This window comes from Cyanistes caeruleus, chromosome 7 (assembly GCF_971803275.1).
Source record: "Cyanistes caeruleus chromosome 7, bCyaCae1.hap1.1, whole genome shotgun sequence".
In the NCBI taxonomy this organism is placed as follows: domain Eukaryota; kingdom Metazoa; phylum Chordata; class Aves; order Passeriformes; family Paridae; genus Cyanistes; species Cyanistes caeruleus.
The window spans coordinates 7,634,344-7,659,869 of record NC_141707.1 but is presented as its reverse complement, the minus strand read 5'-3'; the positions used below and the strand labels follow the sequence as shown (position 1 = coordinate 7,659,869).

At 41.2% G+C, this 25,526-nt stretch overlaps 1 protein-coding gene across 5 annotated transcripts in view; it reads right to left on the bottom strand.

Moving 5' to 3' along the window:
- Positions 1–25,526, bottom strand: part of ERBB4 (erb-b2 receptor tyrosine kinase 4) — a 553,845-nt gene that overhangs the window by 83,017 nt on the left and 445,302 nt on the right. For all 5 annotated transcript variants that reach the window (XM_086896321.1, XM_086896319.1, XM_086896323.1 and 2 more), the window contains 4 exons: positions 22,207–22,339; positions 19,526–19,648; positions 18,046–18,144; positions 2,789–2,974 (listed from right to left, as the gene is read on the bottom strand). In XM_086896321.1, the coding sequence (XP_086752447.1) occupies positions 2,789–2,974; positions 18,046–18,144; positions 19,526–19,648; positions 22,207–22,339 (541 nt within the window). The remainder of the gene's footprint in view (positions 1–2,788; positions 2,975–18,045; positions 18,145–19,525; positions 19,649–22,206; positions 22,340–25,526) is intronic.

The following is a 25,526-nucleotide window of genomic DNA, read 5'->3' as shown; positions in this document are numbered from 1 at the left end:
GAGAAACTGGATCAAACACATAGAAATGTCAATGCACACAGATCTCTTTTCTGTTTGCTTGCGGAGTCTTCCTGACTTATGTGTACCTGTCACACCCTGGCTGAGAAGGATGTGATTCACCTGCTGAGAATTCACTTCCAGCCCTGTGCCATCCATACAGAATTTGAGTTTCAATCCACTTCTCAAGCAGCCAGCACTATGGGTGTTCATGAAGTGTTACTCCCTCCTTCCATACCCTGAGGTCACCAAGGTGGGCACTCTCGCTCCCACTACAAAATATCTTTATATATTATGAGCACAGTTCACTGCTTTACTGGACAGCAAACTCCACATAAAACTGCTGTGCTGATTTCAGAGCTAAAAGGTTTAACATTCATTTCCAAGCAAGACAGTCCCCATCGAAGTGAGACACCAGGAAAAGCCTTGATCATCTGCAAAGCAGAAGGGAAAAGCCCCCTTAGACACAGCTGCTGTCTAACAACCATGTTTTATGCAGAATGCTTGGGGGCTACTCTATTTTTATAGCTTTCATCCATAAAATAAGAAGCTAAAGCTTCTGGAAAGAGAACACAATTACCCTACAATGATGTAGCACCAGAATAAATTCAACACAATCTGTGTAAGCAAAGAGAAAAAGCACCCAAGCTTTTTCTAATTGTCAGTAGATAATACTTTATAACTGCCCTGTCATCAACCTTCAGAAGCTATCTCCAGAGCCATATGTGGGTTGGCAACCAGGCATAGTGGCTAACCAGCTTTGGATCTAGTTGTACAGAAGTAGAGACATATGGAAATGAACAGCCTGGCAGAACAAGTGAACTCTGAAGCAGTGACTTCCATAAATAAGTGTCTGCACGCTGGCAGATGGAGAAAAGTGCAGTTAGGGAGGGACTGTGTTGCAGCAGCAACTTGATTTTAAACAATTCGTAAAAAATCAGCCTGAACTTCAGATCTGAGGCATTTCCAGTGGCTTCAGTCCTCTTCTTGTTGGGGAAAATCCTCTCCATAAAAACAGGGAAGGTGAATACATTTAGCAAAAGACACCAGGAGCTGCTTCAGGGAGCAGAGAACAGGACTGAGAAGTCACTGATAATTTTTGCCTCTTACTGCTCTGCTAATGATGCTTGTGGTACCTCTCAGAAAGACACAACCAATCATTCCCCACAGCCTGGAAAAGCAACAGTGGAGAGACACTCTCAAGCCACATGGCATCACCTGAAACACAGGCACAGAGGATACAGGAATGTGGGACACACACACACCCCTTCCCTGCAGAGAATGGGAATTTGTGCCTCTTGCTGCCTTCTGCACTCATTCCTCTGGGGATCAGTCTTTTTTTCCTCTTACCATAGCTGAAACAATTTTTTGTGTACACCCTCTAACCCTACTTGACGTGATTATTGTGATTTGGAAGAACATCAATTTACTTAAATTTTAATTTAATTAAATTTAAATTAAATTTATTCAATTCAAACTAGTTAACCTTCACTAAACTCTCTCAAATTTGGGTCACCTTTTACTATAAAGGAACTCCCTTTCTGTTCCTGACACTGGATCAGTTGATATTAGAGGTATGATCTCACTGCTTGGTTACCACCTCAGATCTCACATGGCTGTCACTGGTCCAAGGTGCCATAGGCACACACAAAGTGAAAATTATGGAGGATTACCTCTGCACTGATGCCACTCTGTAAATGTTTGGCATCAAATCATAACAGCCACTATCAAATCAAAAGAGTGAGGAACAGATGGGGAGGAGGCTGTGGTGAGAGAAAGGACTCAAACAGGAATATGGATTTTCTCTCCCACCTTCCCTGGTCTGGTATCAGCCCTAAATAAACCAGCAAAACAGTTGCTGAATCCCCAGTTTGTTTTTTTCTTCAGTAGTAAAAGATTAACATTACAGCTTGAATTAAGATTTTGCAATAGGTGTTGTAGGAAATTCACTTAAGGCTGCAGATTTAATGTAAGATAGTAGTGGCACGTGTTTATCACAAACATTTTCACCAAAATAATCCAAAAATTTAAACAACTTCCAAGTAACTCAATGCAAAAAGCAGGCTCCAGATTGACACTTGTAACATCATTGTGAATAACCCTAGTTCAAAAGCACCTTTAAAGTGGGTAACTTATGGCCTTCTACACTGCAGGATCTTGTTATTCTTTGCAAACTATTTTCTTAGTACTGAGTACTCCTTTTTAGTACAACACTGAATACTTAAACACACCTAAAGCCAGCTGTAAAATGTTGTATCAAGGGTATTTTGTGACCCAAACATAGCAGGGTCAGCACCTGGGGAGTGACATGGAGGACATTTTTATGAAGTGACATGTTTATCTTCCTGGCAGTGTGGGGGCAGACAATTGATGACATAATCTGGCAATGCATATCCAGAAGGGCTGAAAACCAATATATATATATATATTAACATATATATTAACAGTGAACAACAGAAGAGCCTGAAAACCACCCTGTGTCCAGCCCCAGATTTCACATGAGAGCTCCTTCCTTCATAAGGTAATGAACTCCACCCCTCATTAACAATGATTTGGAAAGGCACTCAAGAAAAACACTCTGGTTCACATATTCACAAGTCATCTATAACACTGCAAGCAGCCAAAATAGTGTGCATTTCAAGAACCACCCAACATTCTTGGAAACAAAACCAGGCCTGAAAAAAGCCCAACATAAACAAAAAAAGAAAAGCCATAAACAAAGAAAAGTTTAAAAGTTAGTTATGAAAACGATAAGAAATGATTAAAAAAGCCCCCACCATGAAGCACATACCTTAGCTATTTGGACACACCAGTTCAGCAGGAGCTGGGAGCCAATATTATCCTTGTGTTCATGGACATAATCCAGGAGGCAGCCATGGGGCATCAGCTGAGTGACCAGCTGGATGGTGGGGCTCAAGCAGACGCCCAGGAGTCTCACCAGGTGTGGGTGGTCCATGCTGGCCATGATGAGAGCTTCCTGGAACGATAAAAGTGACCCAAACGTTACCCCAGCGTGCTCAAAGATGCCCAGGAGTGACTAAAGGGGGATCAGGGTCCCCTGAGCACCGTGAATTCCTGTCTATCCATTTCTAGGCTCCAGTCTGATGGAATGCCCATGTGATATTCTGAGTCCCAAAAAAACCAAAGAGTCTGCACAAATCTAAAATCCTGCACTGCCCTGAATTCCCTGTCCTGTTGCAGGCACAAAGACATAGGTGTGACATATTTAAAATCTCCTTGGTCTTCTTTTGCTGCCTTTTTGGGACTACCTAAAAACAGAGGCCAAACAAAATTAAGGGAATAAAAAGTGGGTATATTTATTGAAAAGCCTTCAGGTACATTTAGGGCAGATGAAGCTCCCCCAGGGGCTACACTCAAAAAAAAAAAGATGATGGGCCATGTGTTTTCACACTTTTATAAGTTTGGCTCATTTGCATATTGGGGGTTAATCTTCCCAATATGTGAGGCTGCAGACAATGAAGTCATTTACCCCAAGTTTGCTTTCTAAATCTGAGCCTCTTAGCTCAGTGAGATTGTTCCATGACCTCTTCCATCAGATCTTGGATGAGTTCATTTTGGTTTTTTTTCCACACTTTAGCTTTTCACTCAGAAAAGGCTTTATTTCCCTTTTCCAGACTGTAAGAAGTTTACAACTACCATGCTGGGTTTCAGCTACCAAGCTGGTCCAGGACCAAGGACCAGAAGGTTTAATCTTGGCTATGCTGTGTGACCCTAAAGTTCACAGCCTGACCTTATAAAATCCCTACATGATTGTTCTTAGAGGTAATGCTGCCATCACAACTAACTGGCATTCAAATGTAGCAAGGACCAAGCTCTTCTCTCTCATTCACCGAGTCCTCCATTTCAAGACCACTTCATCATGGCAATGGAACAATGAAAAGTGAGTTGAAATCGTGCCTTTGTAAGGCTATTTTGGCTGTCTTCTTTTTTTTTCCTCAAAAAAAACCCCTAATATGACATCTGACAACTTACAGCTGTAATAGTGCCAAAGAAAGAAAGAAAAAAATAAAAAAAATGAGACAAATTTGCCACCAGAGGAACATAAAAGTTGGGGGATTTTTTCCCTTCTCTATATTAAGGCAAAATAGAAAAAAAAAAAAATTAAAAAAAAAAATAAGTTCTGGCAACAGGCTGAGTTTGTATTAAAAGAAATTGCTCATCATAGTACAAAGAATATTTGAAACCAAATTGCAGATATTTGCATAATAGTTCTTTTACTTTCTTTCTCCCCTCTCTTTTTTTTTTTGGTAAAACAAAAAGATGAACAAGACACTAATTGTAGGGTTTTTTCCCTCCCAATAAGAAAAGAGCAGATGGTCCTCACTGTGGGGAGTGACTCCTTCCCTTTTCTCCCTCAATGTATGTGAAGAAATAAATAAATGAATAAATAGGGGCTATTTGATGGGATAATGGAGGAGCAGATCTGAGAAAGATTCTGATGCAACAAATTAGAAAAGGGATCTGAATTTAACTACTTTTGCTCACATTCAAATTGATACATTTCCCACTCACTTAACTCTATGGGGACTCCTTGAAACAATTTTAGCCTTCCTTCTGCTGTGACTTGAAAATGTCCCTAAAGGCCACCAGAATAAATACCTGTAGACAGGTGAATTATCCAGTTTCCAGAGCACAAAATTACTCTGCCTCATTTTTTCCTTCTCATTCTATTCATTTTTAATCCTGCAGTTGCATACAGGGATAGCACTTGCTGCCCACTCTGACTAAAGGTAAGAGTTTCCCCACGAGCTTGGAGCTGGAGTACTTTTCTTTATAATCTGGACTGATTAGAAGAGAGATGAGATATTCTTTTTTTTTTTTTGTCTTCCAAGGGCCCACACAGAAAGCTTTGAAGCTCTTGTCCATTAGTCTCCAGCCACTTTCCATTGCCAAGTCTATCTGTGTCCAAAGGAAAACCACTTCTGTGCAATAATCAAAGCAAGTAGTGCTATTTGTCTCATTCTGTTGTTACAGGAAAGCACATGCTTTTCCAATAGTTCTGGGCAAGAGTTTCAGGAAAAAAAGGTAAAAACATATTAATAAAAACAAAACTAACAAAAACAAAAAAATATTTTTTATAAAATATTATGGACATCTCCATAATGAATTAAGGCACACACAAAGAGCAAGGAAATCTTCATTATAGATCTAAGCCACTAGTAGATACTAATTTAGTGTGAATCCTGGCTTCACATAGTTATCCCCATTAGTAAAACTATTGTTATTTTTAATGAACTTCCATCTACATAGGAACTAAAATCGGGGCTGTATATCCAGCACAGCACAAACACAAAATAAAAGAGATTGAAATTGTTCTGCTAGAGCCTACTTAGACAAAACAGACAAACAACAACAGGAGCATTATGACTTAGCAGTGTTTTAAGAATTGGTTCAGCAAACAAGGAATACAAGTCTCCAGTTTCAAACCTGCTAGGACATGAAAAACCCTAGAGCTGTAATCTTTGTGGCACTTTGACACTCAGCAGCCTGGTTCCTAATATAATTCCTGAAACATTTTAAGCAGGTGAGGCACCTAAACTCATAAACTTGGCTGGTGGCACTGGCATCTTTCAAAACCAAACTCTGCAATTTGCTGGACCTTTTGGTAGCTGTGTGTCTGCAGCTCTTGTCTCTCACTCAATTACACAATTACAGGAATGAGTTTGAAATTCTAATTTAATGGAGAAGAAACTGAGGTACCAAAAGGGTACAACCTTTTATCCAAAGTCACATGGGAAGCCTGGAGCACAAGTGGAAACAGTGCCCCAGATCACTACTTTTGTCTCCTGAAAAAAATCATGTCCATCATTCCTCTCTTCTGCCCCTTCTCAACGAGGTTACATTCCTGCTCAACTCCTGGGATTAATACACACAAGTCTATATTCAACAGCAACATTAGACAATTACATAAATGCTATTTTAATGTTCACACTTATCTGCCTGCCATGGACACTAAATAAGAAGGCAGCAGCCCAAAGAAGGTTGAGTTTGCAGGTCCCAGTGAGCAACCACCAGAGCAAATGAACAGAGATATTAAAAAAAATAAATAATCTTTCTATACATCCATGCTCCAAGCACAAAGTAAGGTGAATGCTTGCAGAGCTACAGGTTCATCAGAGGCTGTTGCATGGAGGTGCAGCAGTGCACATCCAGGTCCAGATCCTGCCTTCACACTCACCTGGCCAATTGCTTCTTCTACAGGGAAATGCTGAATTTGGCTGGCACGGCAGGAAATAACTAGAGGTCCAAAATCCCTGTCATTGAGGGGGTTTAAAGAGCTGTTAGCCAGAGTTTTGCACTAGCCATCATCTCCTTGAAACTCCCTCCATGCCTGTTTTGCTTTGGGAAGCCTTGTTAAGCAACCTGTCTGTGTAACCAAAGAGGGAAGGTCACACCATGAGTCTTGTTTGCATTTCCCCAGAGCCAGGACAAACTCTTTGGATTAAGAAGGTTGCAGGTTTTGAAGGGGTGGTTTTGGACTTTGTATCTTTTGGATGTAAGAGATTTGGGCTTTTTTGTGTTCAGTTTTCAATGAGAACCTTAAGCACAGGATCACTGGAGTCAGACTGGAGTACAAGTGTGCTGCACCATTAAGTGGTGAGACTCAGTCATTCAGAATGTTCTGGAAGTCCGTCTGTCAGGTGTGCCACTACTTTAGGATTAAAAACTAAGAATAAAAAATAAAACAGAAATTAAATTCCACTTCAGGGACCACACCCTGCAGTCTCATGCACAAATGTGATGGAAACAGCATCAGACAAGTGCCACTCACTTGACTTCAATCAAGCCAGTGCCACCAGGAGAAGATGGCCAGTGTCCTGCAGCCTGGTGAGGAGCCAGGCATGGCACAACACTGTGCTCTTACTGCCCACCATCAGAGCTGCTCTCTGGCTCCTCTCTCACTGCTGAGAGCCTTTTCTGTATCTTTAAATGTGCTGCATCTCTCAGAGCAGGCAAGCCCTCTGAGACTGCCCTGCCTGTCACAGCACTTGCACAGCACAGAGAGTACCAGTCTGACTGATTCCTCACAGGCACTGCCTGCATTGTTGACACTGAATTCAAAAGCCAGCCATTGCCCCATGTGATTCAAATGCTTTGGAGAGATGCCCCACTTTCCTCCAAACACTCGAAACTAGCACGAATCAGGGATGCAAAAGCTCTCCCTCTTGAAGGTCGTACTTGCAGACACTGGGTCAAACCTTCCTGCCCACCTCAGAGCAGCAGGTCCTATTCATGCAGGAATTGACACCTTTGTGCACTTACAGAAGCAATTTTAGCTCACTCTGCATTTTGGAGCAACATAAAATAAATTAGGATAAAAAGCAGCACTGTGATCCCTGTCCTGCAAACACTGAGGGCATGGGACCACGTGCTGACTCCAGCAGGGCTCAGGTGATGAGAATTAATGCTGAAATGCTTGAAAGTGTAGGAGATAAATTTTGTATTGTTTCTCCAGCAGGTTTCTTCTTCTTGCTTTGTGCCAGTCAAGTTTCCCAGTTCATCAGAGCCTGAGTTAACAGAGGAGGAACTTCAGTTCTAAAGCAATAGGCCTGTAGTGCACAACAAACCAAACTTAGGTTTTCCACCAAAGATCTGATCAGGGACAGCTCCCACCAGCATTTCTGTGAATCCTGCCCTGAAAAAATGATCACAGTGATGAAAAAAAGCCAAATCTAGCCTATTTTCAGTTCACTCTTATGCATAATAGCCCAGGACCTCAGGAACCTGAATTGTTCTCACTGAAAGTTGTCAGGACAAGTAACAGAGGGATTCCCCCTTTGGAGATCAGCAGGAGGTGATTTAATGGTAAAAATATTGTGGCATTGTGACAAATGTTTTACTTACAGCCTGTGACACACATCATTATTTCAGAGCAGTCTGTCCAAAGTGATTTGTTTCTCACCATTTTGGTGCAACTAGCAAAAATATTTGAAGTTGTAACTGTGCAGTCTAACAAAGACATCATTTCAGTGGTGCTCTGGAGGGTAAACAGACATTACCACTGACAGCTTATATGTATTTTCAGCCTTGGCTACACATACCTTTCCAAAGGAGAGAGTTATTGCTTTGATTTTTGATTTAGGATGAGTGATAGCAAGGTCTCTAGAATGAAAAAAAAAAAAAGTCTGTCAAGTTCTCACTCCTTTCCTTGGAGTCTTCAGGCATTGCTTTGATATTTTCTGGTGTCACTGAAAAGCTTGACTTTATAATCACACACTCAAAGCCCCTTCCTTGTTCAGGATCAATTTAAAGGGATAGCATCAGATTAAAACCTAATTTCATCAAGTGTATAATCAACATTAAGAATTGTTTTAATCAAAGGTACATTTTGCCTGGTATTTTATTGCTCACAACGGAGAATTCAAATCAGACTCGTCTCCATCTTTCCCTCATCTGTATTCAGCTGCACAAGAACCTCACACTCAGGACCTGGGTGCTGCAAAGGGATGGTATTTGAAGATGGGAAGTTTCACTGGACTGGCTCACTATGAGAATTTTATTTTCCTGACCAAGCTGGCATCAGTGAGCCATGAATTCCCCAAAAGCTGCCTCGTGCTCCCTGTGTCACATTGCTCTGCCTGGGATTTCCTCCTGACCTTCTACAGCTCTGCCTTCCACCTTTCCTTCCCTGGTTTCTTTTACCATCCTGCTGGCCTACTCCTCTTGTGAAGATAAGATTAAAACCTCTTTAAAAAGACTCTTTAAGAACCCATGGCCCTCAAAGGGTGAAGGGCAGGGTGGGGACAGCAGGGGAAATGCTGCCCACACCTCATTCAAGTGTGAGTGTGAGTGATACCTGGTCAGCTTTAAAGTATTTATTGGCAATAAATTCAGCTGAATTCCCCTCTAGATTTCCACAAGATTACCCTACTGTCAGGGTAATACATCCAGACATATGTAACTAATAATAATAATAATAATAATAATAATAATAATAATAATAAAGTAATGACTCTTTTTTTCATGTTGATAAAATGCTGGCATCATCTGCAATAACCCCCAGAACAAATACAACATCAGATCTTTCAGGTATGGCCATCTATCAGAGCAAGCATCTATCAGGGCAAGCCAAGCCACTCCCAAACCAAACATATTTCAATTAGTGGCTGCCTGCAACCAATACAAACACTTCAGTCAAATCCATGAATACAACTGCATTTAACAGTTTTTATTTCTGCCTGTGTGGATGCTCTTGAAAAGGAAAAATCTCTCTGAATGACAGAAGCCAAGCAGAAAGTCGTAGACAAACACCATTCAAACTTGCAGTAGTGCAGGAGGGAATGCCTATTTTATAAGTGACCTAATTTGAAGATGCTACAAAGAGGGTGAAATAATACTAATAATACTAATAATACTAATAATACTAATAATACTAATACTAATAATAATAATAATTAATAATTAATAATAATTTTAATAAGTAATAATAATGAATAATTAATAATAATGATAATAATAATAATTTTATGTCATGCTTTTATCCTCTTTTATGAATTACCACAATCTCAAGATCATAGGAAGAATACCTATTATCTCTTTCCTGTTGCTAATACACAATGTGCTTTACATATCAAGTGCCATTCAGCATCTTTGAAACACGTGACCTGGGCAAAAGCTAATGAAAACAACATTTTAGAAACATTCTCAATGGATAAGTAGAAAAAAACCATTTTTTTGTCTGAAAAAAAACCCCTCATCTAGTATTTGCTTGTCTACATAAAAATCCTAAAGTAATTTAAAATCTGAAGATAATTCAAAATCAATTAAAAAAGTAAGTCATTTGCTCAGAGGTTATGGGATCTGTGCTGCAATTCAGATAATATAAACTACTATAGTAATAATAATTCCTTTCCCATTCCTCTGTTGTGTCTGTCTTGACTGAATACCTTTCTGGGCAGGGACAATCTCACCACACTTTCAACAGGTCCAAGAGATGCTGTATTATCACAGCAAGAAACACCATAGTTAGCAAGGAAAACAGTGTGATTTTTGCTCTGCAAAATCTCCTTCTTTTTGGAGTTACAGCTTCAGTGTAGAAGGAGCAGGCATTTCAAACCAGCACTGGACTGCCAGCCCCAGTGTGACCTCAAATGTACCTGCACATCCCAGTTATTGCACTGATATCTAAAAAGTATTGGCAGAATATTACAAAGATTATCAGCAAGCCAGTCAGGAACCCCCTTTCCCTGTCTCATTTCTTCCATCACAAGCAGCAACAGGAATATCTGATTGCCACTTGTAAATAATAGGTAGAATACTAATGCAAACAGACATTAATTTTTTTTATAAATCTGTGACAGCTGCTGATGTATCAGAGGTGTCTGGATCAGTGCTGAAGCACAGAAAACAATTTTTCAGGGATTATTTGGGGGGAAAAAATAGCACTGAGGGAGTACAAACTACAGTATTTGGAGGTAAAATGCAATTTGACAGTAGTACTCGAAATTTGGCTCCTATAAGCCTTCTGTACCTTTTACATTCCTATTAAAAATGGTCACAGATGATCATTTGTATGCACACATGGATTTTTTTTCTCACTACAACAGAAAAAAGCCTTCTTCTCCCTTAACTTTAAGTTGACTTGGCACCTCATTAGATCCACTGTTAACCTCAAACCAGTGATGGCTTGTTTGGGATGCATTACAGTTAAGCTTGTGGAAACAGTACTTCTCTTTAATTAACAGGGGTCCCATAAAAACCTGCATTTTTTATCAGTTTGGCAACATTCTGGCACACACTGTGCCATTTAGGAATTTAAACATTAACATGTGCCTATTTTATATTGCTAATAGGAGCTGGAGGCACAGAGAAAGAATGCAAAGCTATTTCTTAACTACAGGTTTTCAGTTTTAGTGATGAGGCAGCACTTGTCACCCTGTTGTCAGTGCCAAACTCTGCTTTAAAACTGGATATCTGTGTCAGCCTCTTCTTATACCAAGCATTATTTAAGAACCTTATTCTCTTTAATTCAATAATTTTACCGTGTTTTGTCACTTTTATTTCTGCACTTTGCATCTGAATCTCAGAAAGACTGTGGGAAGAATCCCAGTATCCCCAGCCACTTTGCTGCTGTTTCAGGAAGATTATTTCTTGTGTTTGGAATGCCAAACCTTCAGCTCCAGCAGGATCTGTGCCTGCAGAGGTACATTTCCCCTCTGCCTTAAATACCACCAGCTACTGGCTCTGCAGATGACAAGACCCACACCTTCAGAGCTATCCTCTTGGGATGAGTCCCCAAAATTCATGGCTTTATAGCATCCAACAGAAATTCTTACTGAAATCTGTAATCTAAAAGCCCACATCTAGCTACAATCACCTAAGTCCAGGGAAGATAAGAAGCTTGAGGAGAGCATTCTGACCCAGGCTGAGACATAACCCAAGGTAAAGGGTGGAAACATATAACACAATGCCCCCCAGGATATTGAGTGCAACAGAAAACTCATCATGGAAACACAAATCCCACAAGTTCCTAATTAAGTCCCCTAATTAAACTATGGTGTGCCACTTATGATACTCATAGCACCACCTCTCTGCCTCTTTTTATTTATTTTTTTTCAATATTCCCATCCTTTGCTGTTCAATTTCTAAACACTTTTTCAACAGAACTCTCTCCTACTGTGTCCTGACAAAACAGTGACAGCTCTGGGATCCTGACCTTCAGAACAATTACATGTACAGCCAAGAAAAAACTCACTTCATGTTTCAGTAACCAAGCCCAAAAATACAAGCTAAGGAGACAAGTATCAACCCTGTTATTGGGGCATATTAAATGTTGAAATAGAGAGTGTAATGCAAGATCCAATTGTTTCCTTTATACATACACACTTTACAGCCAAAAGTAATTCTTGAATTTGATTAGACTCTTTCATGCTTTCAGTTAATCCACAGCTATATTTCCCTGTGAATAAATGAACAGTCCCACCTGATCTTCTTCCCATGCACAGATTTACCCTGCTTTGTGCAGGGTTTCCATATCATAAAACAAACCTGAAATAAGGAGCTCTGCAGTTGCCACAACAAAAAGTATGAATGTACTTCCTGACTCATTTAGGAGTAGCTCATAATGCTGGTCCCTCACTAAAGCATGGGATTGTCCCTGAAACTTGTGGCAGACTTCTTGGAATGATTACTCTAGAGGTGAGATCCTCTAGAATCTGAATTCACTGGTCAATTCACAGCTCCCATGGATTTCAGCAGGGCTCAGTCTTCTCCCATCACCAGCAGTAAGAAACTCCCTTTCTCTCACTGCATTTTCCATTAGAGTGTTATGCCAGCAGAATTGCTCCTAAGCAGCCTGGCTTGTACCTTGTCCTTTCTGTGTATGTACTTTCACCACACAGCCACGTGCTCCTGCACATGGAAAATTAACCTCCCCTGCACATACACACACTCCTTCCTCTCACACAGGGGAAAACTGAAGCAAACAAAGAAAAAAATTATTGCTTAAAGATGGAAGGAACAGAAATGTAGCCTTGAAATAGTTAATCTTCGGATGGCTGAAAGCAGTTAACCTTCATCAGAGATCAGATTTCCAGCTTCTGCAGAGGCTGAGCACTCTTGGGGCCCGAGCACGGTATGCAGCATTCTCAAGGACAGCCAGATTTCTGGCATCTCTGGACAAGTTGGAAATTGTAATTGCAATCACAGTGAGCTTCTGTGCCTGGGACTGATAGGCAGACAGTTCCCCTGCTAAGTGTCTCTGCTCACACTTAGGGTGTGCAGGAGAGGGAAGGAGGGGGAGGCTGAACAAAAGGAAGTCTACAATCACAGGAGTTATGTCACCCCTTGCCCCCCACCTCCTGCAACTTGATGTGATGGAGTGAAAAGCTGTTTGAGCTGCAGCTGGAGCACACAGCCAGGCTTACAGACCCTTCTGCCAGCTGGAAAGGAGGATGTGGACAGAAACGACAGCAAAAGAGGATAAGGAAAAATATCTCGCTGCTGCCATAAAGGACTTCATTTGATCCTAAACCTGCCCTTTCAACTGAGGTTCAGGATTAACTCTGGTGTATTTCCCAAGCAGCCAGGCAGTCAGTGGAATGCCTGGAGTGTTTGGATCAAACTACTGTTAGTGTCTTTTCCGACTTTCAGAAGCATCTACATGGTCTGTTGAAGACCTTCTGCTTGCTTCTGTTGAAGACCTGGGTCAAACACTGGGCTGGGCAGGAGCATGATGTGTACAGGGAATTAAAAAGATTAAAAAATGTTTCTCCAGACAGGCACAAAGTCACATAAGGCAAGATCTTACAAGGAGACTGAGAGCAAATGCACCTGTGTCAGCTGAGGAATTGTGTATCACAGAGTCTCAAGGGCTCTGCGAATGCCACCAAGGGCCAAGCAAAGAAGCAAAAATCTTCAGCCTAGAACCTTCCTGTGTCTAAAGCCAAGAGTGGAAACCAAGAAAGGCTAAGTCTTCTCTCACCTTTTCCACCTGACTAGCGAGCTGGATCTCCAGTGTGTGTGAATCTCCATCTGGACATACCTGAGGAAACAAAGCAAGCATCCAGGCCTACCCATATCTCTGTGGGGTTTCAGATGAGCAGGAGAAAGAATCCTCTAGTCAGCTACATAATTTTTTTTTTTTGTGTTCAATCCTCTGAACTTAAGATAAGTTTGATATTGATATCCTCAAGCTGAGGGCTTGTCTTTACTGTAAGACGAGTGTACAATTTAGAAATAGCTGTTTCTGCAGCACATCTGAGTGATTTATTCATTTAGTTCATTAGGCCAGACATAAATAAAAGATGTGGGTGTCAGTCCCCTACATGGAGCTTTAATTTGCCTGCTACATGTCTGGTGGAGGTCACTGTCACTTACCACCTCTGCACTTGGCGTGACAAATGTCCTCCCACACTCCAAGTGCTGCCACTGCAGACGGCAGCAACTGCAGCGAGCACAGACCGAGCCAGGAAGCCCCTAGATCTTAATTATAAAACCATAAAAGAAACCAACTGCCTCTGAAGCTCTCTTACTAGGAAACAAATGAGAATGGGAAATTTATTTCCAGCCATAAATCCCAAAGCCTTCAGTTTAATTTTTCCCAAGTTAACTTTCTCACCTAGCTAAGCAGCGCTGCCTTCTATTATTAGCTCCTGGCCCAATATCAGCTGACCACCATCAGTCAAACTGTCTTCACCTCAATGAGCTCAGGGACTCCCAAGGAACTCTGTGTATGCTGACTTGTGCTTGCAGCCTCTAATTATATTCTAACAGATAATGGAGCATTTAAACTCAGAGAGGATAGATTAAACTTGGGAGTGGATCAAAATCCTGGACACAACCACAGCTCATAGGATTGACTTCCTGAAAACATCAAGCTTAGAGGAAAGGCCCTCAGCTGACCATTTCTCCATGAAAAGTGTTTCAAGTGCATGTTTTCAGCCTCAAAGGCTGTTTGCTGTGCTCTCCAATTGCAGCATGTCTTCAGAGTTTATTACATTGTCAGTTGAGTATCTGGGTTGATGTTAAACCATCTGACCAGGCCAATGGCTACTTGATTTACCAGACAATCATAAATTGAGGCTGAGGAGGTGAGATTGTTTTCCCAAGCGAAATTTTAAGTCCCCATTCTACTACCAAGTAGCCTCTTAGCTGCACATTTGCCTTTTTTCCTCTCTACAAGATTCTCTTCCCTCCATAAAGCTCAGGCCCATCATATATTCTGTTACCAGCCTGAGGGTAAGGAGCAGGACAGAGCTCCCTCCTGCTGGTGTCCTGCAGACACAGCAGGAGCAGGAGCACTTGCACTCTGAATTCCAACTCCAGCCCCCTTTTTGGGGACTTATTTCACAAGTGTGACCTGCCAGAGAAGAAACTATGCCCTGCAGATTAAGATTAATAATTAAGATTAACCATGCTGAGGGGGAAACCCTTTAGGAATTATCCCAGACACAGCATACACCCAGAAGTGGGAAACAGGGTGAACCCACATTTTGTGTATCACTAACAGCAACCTGTGTGTGGTGAAAATAAACCCACAGAAGGATTTCTGTGCAGTCAGGCTCTGCCCTGCTCCAGGTTACTTTGCAGATTCCAGTTTGTATTGCTGCAGCAGACACAGATCTACTGCAGTGATAAAATGTAGGGATGAACACAGGGAGCAAAGGGAAAGGGCTAGCTGGAAATGGGTGGAGAAAGCCTGGAAAATAGACTTTGCTGTGGCTCCCTCAAGAAAAATCCCAAATAAGGGCTGTGCTTTTGGATGATGGCCAATTCATCTCCTGATGGGAGGTGCTTGGCCCAGAGCAGGCAAGGCTGACATCAGGCATTATATCATTATAGTCATTACTGCTCCATTAGCAGGGCTGCAGGCTGCTGAAATGACAGCCCAGGAGCCAAATTGTTTTTCTTTACTTCAGAGTTAGGTTTAGCAGGATTTCAGGAGCTCACAGAGCACTTTTAGAGTCACACTCTGCCAACATTAGAAGTTTTCAGCAGATCTATGGGCAGTGCCACTAACATCTGCCCCAGCCATTTCTGGGGACACTGAAGTGTCCCAAGCACTCCCTCTGCACACAAAAAACTGTTTGCCAAAGGCTTTCCATTTTCCATTTTCTCAAAGGAATGCTAACTTTTACTTACAAGCACAAGGACTCTCCCAATCCAGGAAGGAGTAATTGCTGACAAAAGCACGCTTGTACTTGACAAGGACAAAAAAAAAAATGAAAGCCAAGGGTGTGACTCATATAATGACACCTTCCCACTAACCTCCTCTTCCCATTCACTACCAACATTGTCAGACCCTTATTGAAGAAAGAATTAACCCCACCATGTTCACAGTGGCATTCAACTACCTAGATACCTTTAAAAATCTCACCCAAGTGCTTTAAACCAACAACCATTATTCATATGTTTTGCTTTCAGATGAACATTTGAATATTTCCTCATAAAATAAGATCAGCAAACAGTATCCAGTTTTATCAGGATAGCTATACTGCCTGAAGTCTTGAAGTGAGAAGGAGTAAAACACATTTTTTTTTTTACTCTAACTTGCATTTCAGTGAAAGATATTTAGGTTATCTCCTCATAATTTAAATGTTGGCTTAAATTTTTTAAATGTTTAAAACTATGTCTCTTTTGGGACAGGGAGGAGTAGTTTCATTAAAACCATAAATAATGCTTAGGTCATTCTCTTTGAAAATGTATTGTTTCAGGAACTAAACAAGTGGTTTAGGAGGTAGGGATAGCAAGGATCTCTGTGTCATTGGATGAGCAATTGTTTCACAAGAATTAAATGTAATCATTTTCATCAATGCAGTATGGAAAAGGATAACAAATCACTGCATATATATCAAAAGCAGCACTGATAGAAGGCATATTTTTTCTCCTTATTGCCACTTGTATCAACTAATGATGAAGTCTAATTTATTTTTATTATGATTAAAAACAACCTAAGGGTAATTTTTAACCTCAAGAACTGAAAATAACTTTAACTTTTCTCTCATCTCGCTACCACTGGGTCAGAGACTCAGGAGAAACTATTCATTTAAAGAAAAACCTTTCCCACTCTAACTGTACAGTCAAAAATCTCCAGAGTTCCAAAAAGCCTCTTCATTTCTGAGCCATTTATCAGATATTCTGATGCAAACACTGTGGGGAAGGATGGCCCAATGAACCAAACTGACCTAAGCTGAGCTTTGAAACCTTAGACAAACAACTTTGCCTTTTACCAAGGACCTTATGTTTTCTTTGCTTCAAGGTTAATCAGTATCAGAGGAGGAGATATTGCTGCTATTTCTCTCTCAGGTCAGGGGTCAGACCCTGATCTGGTACAAATTGCTCAGTTTCACTGACTTTCATACAGTGATAACAATTCCCTCACCTTTAGGCTGGAATCTGTATCACTGACTGACCACTGACATCCAGGTCACCGGATCCTACCTCTCCTTTTTGGGCAGCTCAATTATTAGCAAGACTCTTTTTCCATTAAGCAAAAATATCTAATACTTTTTCTCCCTTTAGAGCAGTTAAATCCTTTTAAACAGTACCCAAACTGCCTTCTTTATTTATTATTTGAACAAAATGATTAGTGAATTCAATGGAACCACAGAAAGAATCATCAAGGTTGGAAATGATCTGACATAAATGTGCAGTGCTCTGTAAAAAGCACAGGAAATCCCTTCCTCTACACAGCCTTACTTCTACCACCTAAGAACTCACACATGAAGCAGCTGTCTGGAACACATAAATCCATAACTGCACATTTCTGTTCACTTCTAGGTAAAAGAATAGACTAGATAATGGGAGCAACCTTCTCCTTGTGCCTTACAGTCTCATTAATGCTAACAAATTAGGCCTATACACTCAACAGATAGGCAAGGCTTAAAAGTCACATGCAATTTTCAAGCTCACAAGAGGGGTTTAGAAAAAGAGTGTAAATTTCTGTGGCTTGTCAAAAAAAATGTCACTGAATAAGATACAGAGATTCATGGTGTCACTAAGCCTTGATCTTGACACAGAGCTGCAAACTGAGTGCAAAGCCTCTGTGGTCATAGAAGATTCATGGAAATTACCACCTTGACCTCTTATTTATAGTATTTCAGGTTAGTAAAGAAAAAGGGCTTTTAAATCCAGCATATTTTTATTTTCCTCCTCTACCTGTTCTGTTTTACTGCTGCTGCTGGCTCCCAGACTCTTGGAACTCCAAAGTGGGGGAGAACTGAGATGAATTTCTGTTCCTGTGAGCTCTACACCAATACAGACCTGCATGCATGCTAAGATGCTCCCCTGAAACTCCTCCTCTGTCTTCCATGACTTTTCTTCCAAAGAAAGATACAGCATCTGGCCCATCAGACACAGGAGTTTTAGTCTTATACTGACAGAAAAACAATTTATCAGAAAACTCCAAGTATCTTGGGGCACATGCAGTGGAAAACCCAGCCCTGCCAGGTGCTGTGTACAAGATTCCTTCTGCTATTTAAATATAAGGAAAGAAAAGTGGCAGGAATTTGTCTTTACAACCTCTGTGGGCTAGAGAAAGACACCAGCCCTGCCAAAACCCAGAGATGCTGCTAGTGTCTTACTTACATCCATAAACTCCACGTTGGCTTTCGGACCAGTGGTCTCATTAAGGATCTTAATGGCCACAGGAATCTTTACTGTTTCTCCCTCAGGGACCCAGATTCCCTAGAAAAAGAAACAAACAAAAAAAAAGGTGACAGAGGTATCTAGCAAGACAACAATCAGAAAAAAACTTGTTTCAGAGTTACAGTTCTTTTTGACACATTCTGACATGTTATGCAGATCAGTCGTGAGATGCAGAACTGAGAATACACAAAGTTACCAAAAAAAACCCAACAAAAAACACATAAAACTACTTCTTACATCAAAACTAAACTCTGATCTAAAATGAAACATTTTGTATCAGTGAACATCCCATTTTCTTGTCCAAAGCAGGGTTTCTAAAGAGCAATGGATGCACATTTTCTAGTGACTCAGATAAAATCCTGATACTGATTTGGATATAATTAAACAAAAATCAGGATTTTCTGTCTGGATTCTGATGCTCAAATTTTTTGCTATCAGTAACTGATTATCACCAGATTATAAAATCATGAAAGAACAGAACACCCTGAGAATAATATAATTAGGGTGAAACATTTAGGGACTGTTTGTTTAATTACTTGATACCTGAGAATCAAAAAACTTAGGTGTCTGAAAAGGAAATTTAACATTAAAATTCACAAACTATGTGTGTCTTGGGCTACTTTTCCATCATTCTTGACTATTGCTGTGTTCTTGTCAACCTCATGGCATCCATCTCTATCACTTTATTATCATCTAAGTATATTCAAACTCTTTATTCATAAATCTACTCCCATGACCTGGTCTGTGCTTCCTTCCTTTCTTCCCCTCTTTGAGGACAGATGCAGGTGCCCTGATCTACCACCTTGATTTGGTAGGTTTGGAGGGTTAGGGAATTGGTTTGATTTTCCCACTAAGCCCTGCTTCATGGGCTCTGAGATCTGGATGTGCCCAACAGATCTTAAAAAAGAAATACTTTTTTAACAGAAGTACTTTCTCCATTGTGGGTTCCACTCTCACATCCCAGCTGTTAAAGAGTGACATAACTCATTTTTTCTATTTCAATGGAAGAAACTAGAAGTATTACAGTTTAGGTAATGCCATTGTTTTACCAGTTATTATTACTGTGGCAAGACCCATGTGGCATTTGTGAAATGAAAGACAGAGTCTATCCATCTTTCCAAAAGCGTCCTGCTCTTGTGTAAGAACAGAAGGGCAAACCCTGGTGCTGCACCTTGCCAGCAGGACAGTCCAGCCTGTGTAGCCCTCTTGCACATAAAAATGGCTGGGGGGCACCACAAAAATAGCATCTGCATGTCACCATTTGATCCTGGGGATGCATTCCCTGCAGGCAGTTCCAGCATCCTCTCTCTGCCAGGGCTCAGAACCCAGCCACGGGACAGGCTGCTTTGCTGCAAGGCAGAACTTGACTGCTGCAGGGTTAAAAGAGGGGACTCAGGGCTGCCTGGGGAAATCCTCTCACCTTGTACACCGTTCCAAAGGCTCCAGAGCCCAGCACCTTGACTCTCTTCAGCTCTGTCTCCTTCAGGATGCGGAGCTGTGCTTGGTTGGGCGCCGTGCCGCTCGGGGTCAGGGGCTCCACGAGCTGCCGAGGAAAACACAACAGCCTCAAACACTGCTAAAGCCACCAGGAGTTTATCCTGACAGCAACCAGCCCAAGGAAATACTGCAGCAACACAGTGGTGGAGATCTATTCACCACTGCCCTGCAAAAACTCTTGGGATTTTTCATCTTCAAACACAAACCGGCATCACCACAAAACCAACACCCGATAAAGCAAGTCTTCACTCAAATGCAATGATTCCCACCAGAAACTGTGTGATGGAATTATGAACTAGAAATTGAATTGGTGTCACAGTAACACATCCAAGGACTTTTGATAATGGAGGCAGTATAAATATTTTCTACATGACAGAAATACAGCATTTATTATCAGTGTAGCACATCCCATTTTTGCCCATTTTAGTGCCTTTTAAGTTGGCCGTATTTCTTTTTAATGGCCTGGACTAAACGGCTCATCACATTCTTACTCTGTTTTGAGGAAGGGACAATTTTTCTGAACTCCTGTTTTACCACACAGGAGGACAGCTTTAGGGAGAAAACACCTTCGAGCAGACCACTAATTTATAACAGCCACTAATTTACTGCAATTAAACAATTTGCTCAAGATGTCCCAAGAAACTTTGTAAATGAGCCACAATGGCACATTCAGTTAAAAATGCTCTTAGATCTCATACCATCTCTGCCAGGAAAACAGTGCTCCTTTAAAAATAAATTAAAAATACACATGGAGGACAATACTCAATACAAGACATGAAAAACATTCTGTTCTTTCACAGGATGAGGAAAATAATTCAGGGCTCCTCCTACTCAAATTGGTTTGAAACCACTGCAGCATTTCAAAGCAGCCTGTTAACAAGGCTAAATGCCCCATGCTCTGTAATTTGAGAACTACTTCTATGGCTCTTTGGGCACCATGGACTAACTAATTAGTTGACCAGACTAATTAGTTTTGTTCAAGTAAAAATACTGGCAATTAATGGGTAAGAAAACAACAAAACCAAACAGCAACAAAGTTGAGTGATTTCTCTTTTCTCCTTCCCACTTTAGATGTTCAGTATTTACACCATGAAAGAAAGGGTTACTGTAAAAGAAAATTTCTGTATTTTCAGTTTGTGAAGCATGAAAAGAGGTTCTGTGCCACAGTCCCCCAGCACAGCAATGGCAGGGAGAGCTGGGGATGTGTTTTGGGGGTCTAAAACCAGGATTGTGGAGTTTTATGGAGAATGATCTACAGAAAGACTAAGTCTTGTTACAGACTCCAGCTAGGAAGAGACTCCAGCTAAAGCTAATTGCTTTTATGTTTATTTCAGGATGCTCCTGATTTAATCTTCAGTTTCTCAGCCAAGACAGCAGCTTCCCCATGTGTTCAGTAGGAGGCCCTGGTCCCTCAGGACTATTGCCAGCCACAGCTTTTATCTGGCCAAATGAAAAATGAAATCTGGACTTCAAAGCCAATGCAAGGAGAACCACCTGCCTAAAATAATTTATGCTTAAGTATGGGCTGATACAATGGCAAGATTTATTCATCTAAAGGCACTGAGTATTGTTAAGCTTTCTATACAGCTGAACAGTGTTTAACAAGCAACACAAACTGGAAGGTACTTGTGCAAACAGACTGGGGATGCATAAACCATTTACTCCCAGGCTCTACAGTGGAGATGAGTGGGAGCAGAAGCCTTGGAGCAAAAGAGAAAACAGCACTGTTAACAATGCCTTATCAAAGAGTCACTAGCTAACAGCATTTCCCAGCTTTATTGTCTTACAAAGGGGCGCCCTAATTTAAAAATACCATCATTTGCAAAGTGTCTCAAGTATAGGACTGAGCAGATGGAGTAATCACCTTTGCAGTAGTTGATAGGTACACGTTTAATGTTATATTTAAATGTATTTCCTAGATTGCCCCCTTCACTAATGACACTTCAAAGAGCAGGATGGAGCCGTCACAGCACTCTGCTATGGATCTGCTACATTATTTTTATATTTTTTTGCCAGTAGAACTGTGAACTTCAATTGGTTAAGCTCTGTGAAGTATCTTGGCTTAATAAAATACGTGATTATTACTGATCACGCTACAGGCTTTGACAAAATGTGGACTACAAAGGCATTGTAGGCACTGGGAACAACAGCAAAGTCACAACACCTGCCCTAAAGCATGAAGTTTGTATCAGCTTGCTGAAGGAACTCACTTTAGCCTTAGAAGTCAACCTAAATAGGGCCAGAATGAAACCCTGTAATATTTAAGCATGAGAGCTGCTAAATGTACTGATGAACTGGGACAAAAGTTCAGTGGAGAGCAGGATGGGAATTGAAAAAAAATTGGAAAAATCTGGTGGGACATGCCTCCCAGTATTCATGGGGAACTTTTCCTGGTCTTCAGCAGCCATGAATCCCTACTTGTGCACAAAACTTGTGCAGCATCTTGAAATAACTTCGTTCTTTTCACCAGCTCAGTCTGCACAAGTAAGCAAAATGATTTCTACAGGCCTGTCTGGCAACTGAAGACATGAACATCTCTAATATAGAAGCAGAAGAGCCCTACATATCTCCCCAAACAGCCTGTGGGGAGCAGCCTGGGCTCACCTCAGTCTCCAGGAACCTTCGCAGTGCTCTTTTCTTCTTGATGCTCTTGCGCCGAACGTACACAGCAAACGTCAAGCCCATGATGACGATGATGAAGAGGCCACCAATAACTCCAGCAGCAATCAGGGGGGTTCTAGCAACCAGAATCAGAGACTTTACTTTCACAGCTAGGGTGAGAGACCAAAGAATGCTCGGGTACATAAAGCACAGTCACGTGGAAAGCTCATTATGACCGGAATCCCAGCCCCAATGGGAAACCGGGGCAAAACCACTGACACAAGGTAGGAATTTGCTACTTTTTAATCATTATACCAACTCTATTTTTGTTTCCAAACCCCCATGCATATGTGAGGAGTCGTGTGGACAAGGAAACACAGCATGCACTTTGATGGCAAATGCAAATCTGCAGTGGCAAAATGAGGACATGGGGATCTGCAGTTTCTCACAAGAGGTCTGCCTGCGCTGACTTTGGCTGCACCCACGTCAACTCATGGGCTCCTGCACTCAGGGGGAAACAAGCCAATGAAAAACTCCTAGACTGCCAACAGAGTGTGCCTTCCTGAGTATGAACTGAGAGGGAACTTCACAGGCAAGATCTGGAGATCACAGGCAAGGCAGAAATCAGGCTCCCTCCAGAGTAAAATTCAAAGTGGTACCTTAAATTAGAGTAAAATTCAAAGTGGTACCTTAAATTAGGCATTTTCACAGCATACTAACAACTTACCAACATGAACACACTCAGAGCATTTAACATCCTTCCAACAATGGCTGGACAGTTGCTGAAAAGATGGGTGAAAAGATGGGTAAAAACACAAGCATGACAACTGCAGTGTGATGGTGTTGAAACCATTGCCTGGGAAGCCCAGGAAATAGAATAACTGTTGTCAAGACTGTGGAAATGTCACTGCTGTGCACTAAAAGCCTCCCTCAGTTACATCTGAATGATGATGAAAGGTACATTGCAGCCTATTAATAAAAATATACCACACAGCTACAGAAAATTTTAGAATCTCCCTCAAAAATAGTAAATTATTTTATCCAACCCTTTATTCTTCTTTTCACAACCTTCCCTGAAGCAGTGCCATCTCACCTGGTATGGTGCATGAAGGTGTGCCTACATTACCTCTGAGAAAGCCTCCTATTCCCACATCCAGTGTTTAAAGCACCACTACCACGTTTCCCCAGGGTAAACACATTAACACAAAGGCCTGTTGCAGTTCACAGACTTTATGATGGAAACTCTAAGCTTCCAAATGAAAGAAAGGGAATGTTGTTTGGCTGGGAAATGGGTTATGGTGTTTGGGGAACACAAATCCAGTACCTCCTCCTCCTCCAGGGTGTCCAGCCTTAAAACACATCGTCCTTTCTAACCCCAGTGGTTACTCTGTGATTTTGAGGGCAGAGCTTAAAGAATCTGGCATATCCAACCCAAACATGCTCCTCTTTGTTTCCATATCTTCCTACATTGCTGATGCAAGAAACTCTTTAATAGGCAATTATTAAAAACACTGGCCACCAAAAGCCTTCTGTGGAGCTTGTACTGCTTAATGCTCTTGAGCAGAGGAACCTCTTAAATCCATTTTTATGCTGTATGAACACTCATATGATTTTTTAACAAACACCACCAAACTGACTAAACAGGCAGGAGAACTCTCAGCTTTAAAGTGCATATTAATAACTAGCATAACAGTTGTCAAAGTAAGTAATTGGAGTTTTATAGTATTGTGTGCTCTAAAAGTAGTCCAAATAATATTTACATGATAGGCTATAATAAAGAAACAGTTTTAAAGGGGACATAATAAGTAATGAAGAAAATAAAATGAAGTTTGTAGCCCTTCTATTGTTATAGAGTACAAGGGGGGTCCTAAATGGATCTTTATGATTCATCATGTGAACTCTCACTGACATTGAAAGAATATCCTCATTTTTACTAGGTAATTGGAAAAAAAAGGAAATAGTTTTCAATGACTTCACCAAGCAAGCATTTCAGTTGTTAATGTGAAATATGCTATATTATACCTGAATTTTCAGGAGGTACCACCTAAACATGTTGTAAACCAAGCTTAAAAAGGGAGTGTGAAAGGGATAGCACAATGTGCAATAAAAGAACACATTTAAATGCTAAACAAACCGGTGAAATACAGAAAAAGCTGTATTTTCCACTCCAGTAGTGATCAATCACCAATCCCAAATCCACTACCCTTGCATCAAATCCTGTCAGTCACAAACATCCCAGCCTTGGATGTGGTCACACACCCAGCAGCTTCTCCTCTCTCTGCTGCTGAGCTAAGCCCCAGAGTCAACAGCCCTGTGGTTTATTTGCTCCAGGACCAGATGCCAAGCCTCTGCAGCCTAAGCTCCCTGTTATCACCTCACCACTGCTTTCAGCCACACATGGATTATTTCCTAAGCCCACTTTTCAGGGTGCCACCCCATCACTGGGGCTATTTTCACTCGTGTTTGTTGGGCTGACTTTGCTTTTTCTCTCTGTTCTGCCAATATCATCAGTTCTCCTGCCTCGGTTCTCTGCTTGTTTTCATGCTTGCAGTGCCTTACCTTTAACACCCTGATGAATTCCATTAATGCTAAATTAATGCTGGGCCATTGCTGGGGTTGTTCCACACAGATCCCTGCAAGGTGGCACTGACCAGAGCTGCTGCTGAAGTTCCAAAATCTTCCCCCATTTTGCCTTTTTTCAATCCAATCCCTTTTTGCATATGCACCTAACAAACTGTTTGGCTTCACAGGCAGCTGGACACACAACTCTCCTTTTCTCTAGTGGCATTAATGGTTTAATCCTCTTACTTTTGTTACATTACTGTCCCACAGCCTCCTCCATCACTGCAATTCCTGACATTTGCCCCCCTCAGACTACTGCCCACTTAAAACTATTTCCATGAGCAATGCTGATGAAAAGACAAAAAATGCACTACCAAAAGCCCCCAGCATGTTAAGGTAACTTTTAAAAGCATGAAAAGGCTCTGAAAAGCTGAAGTCAAGCAAGGAGAGGTAGCTCCATGTCAGTCCTGCCTGTCCAGCATAATTAATGGGCAGCCAAAAGTCAACCCCAGATCACATTTCTTACAGCTCCACCACTAACCCACCAGCAGGAAACTCCTGATACAGGCACTGCTTTCCTTTACACGCTGGAAATCTACTCCAGAGGATGGAAACAATCTCTGCTAGGTGTTCCTGGATTTTCATGCTCATCAAAACAGGCTTAGCAGTCCAAGAAACATGGCCCTGAATCATAGTTCAACCCCATATAATTAATTTGCTATCCCACATCTCTCCCTCAACTGAGGACACAATACCCAATT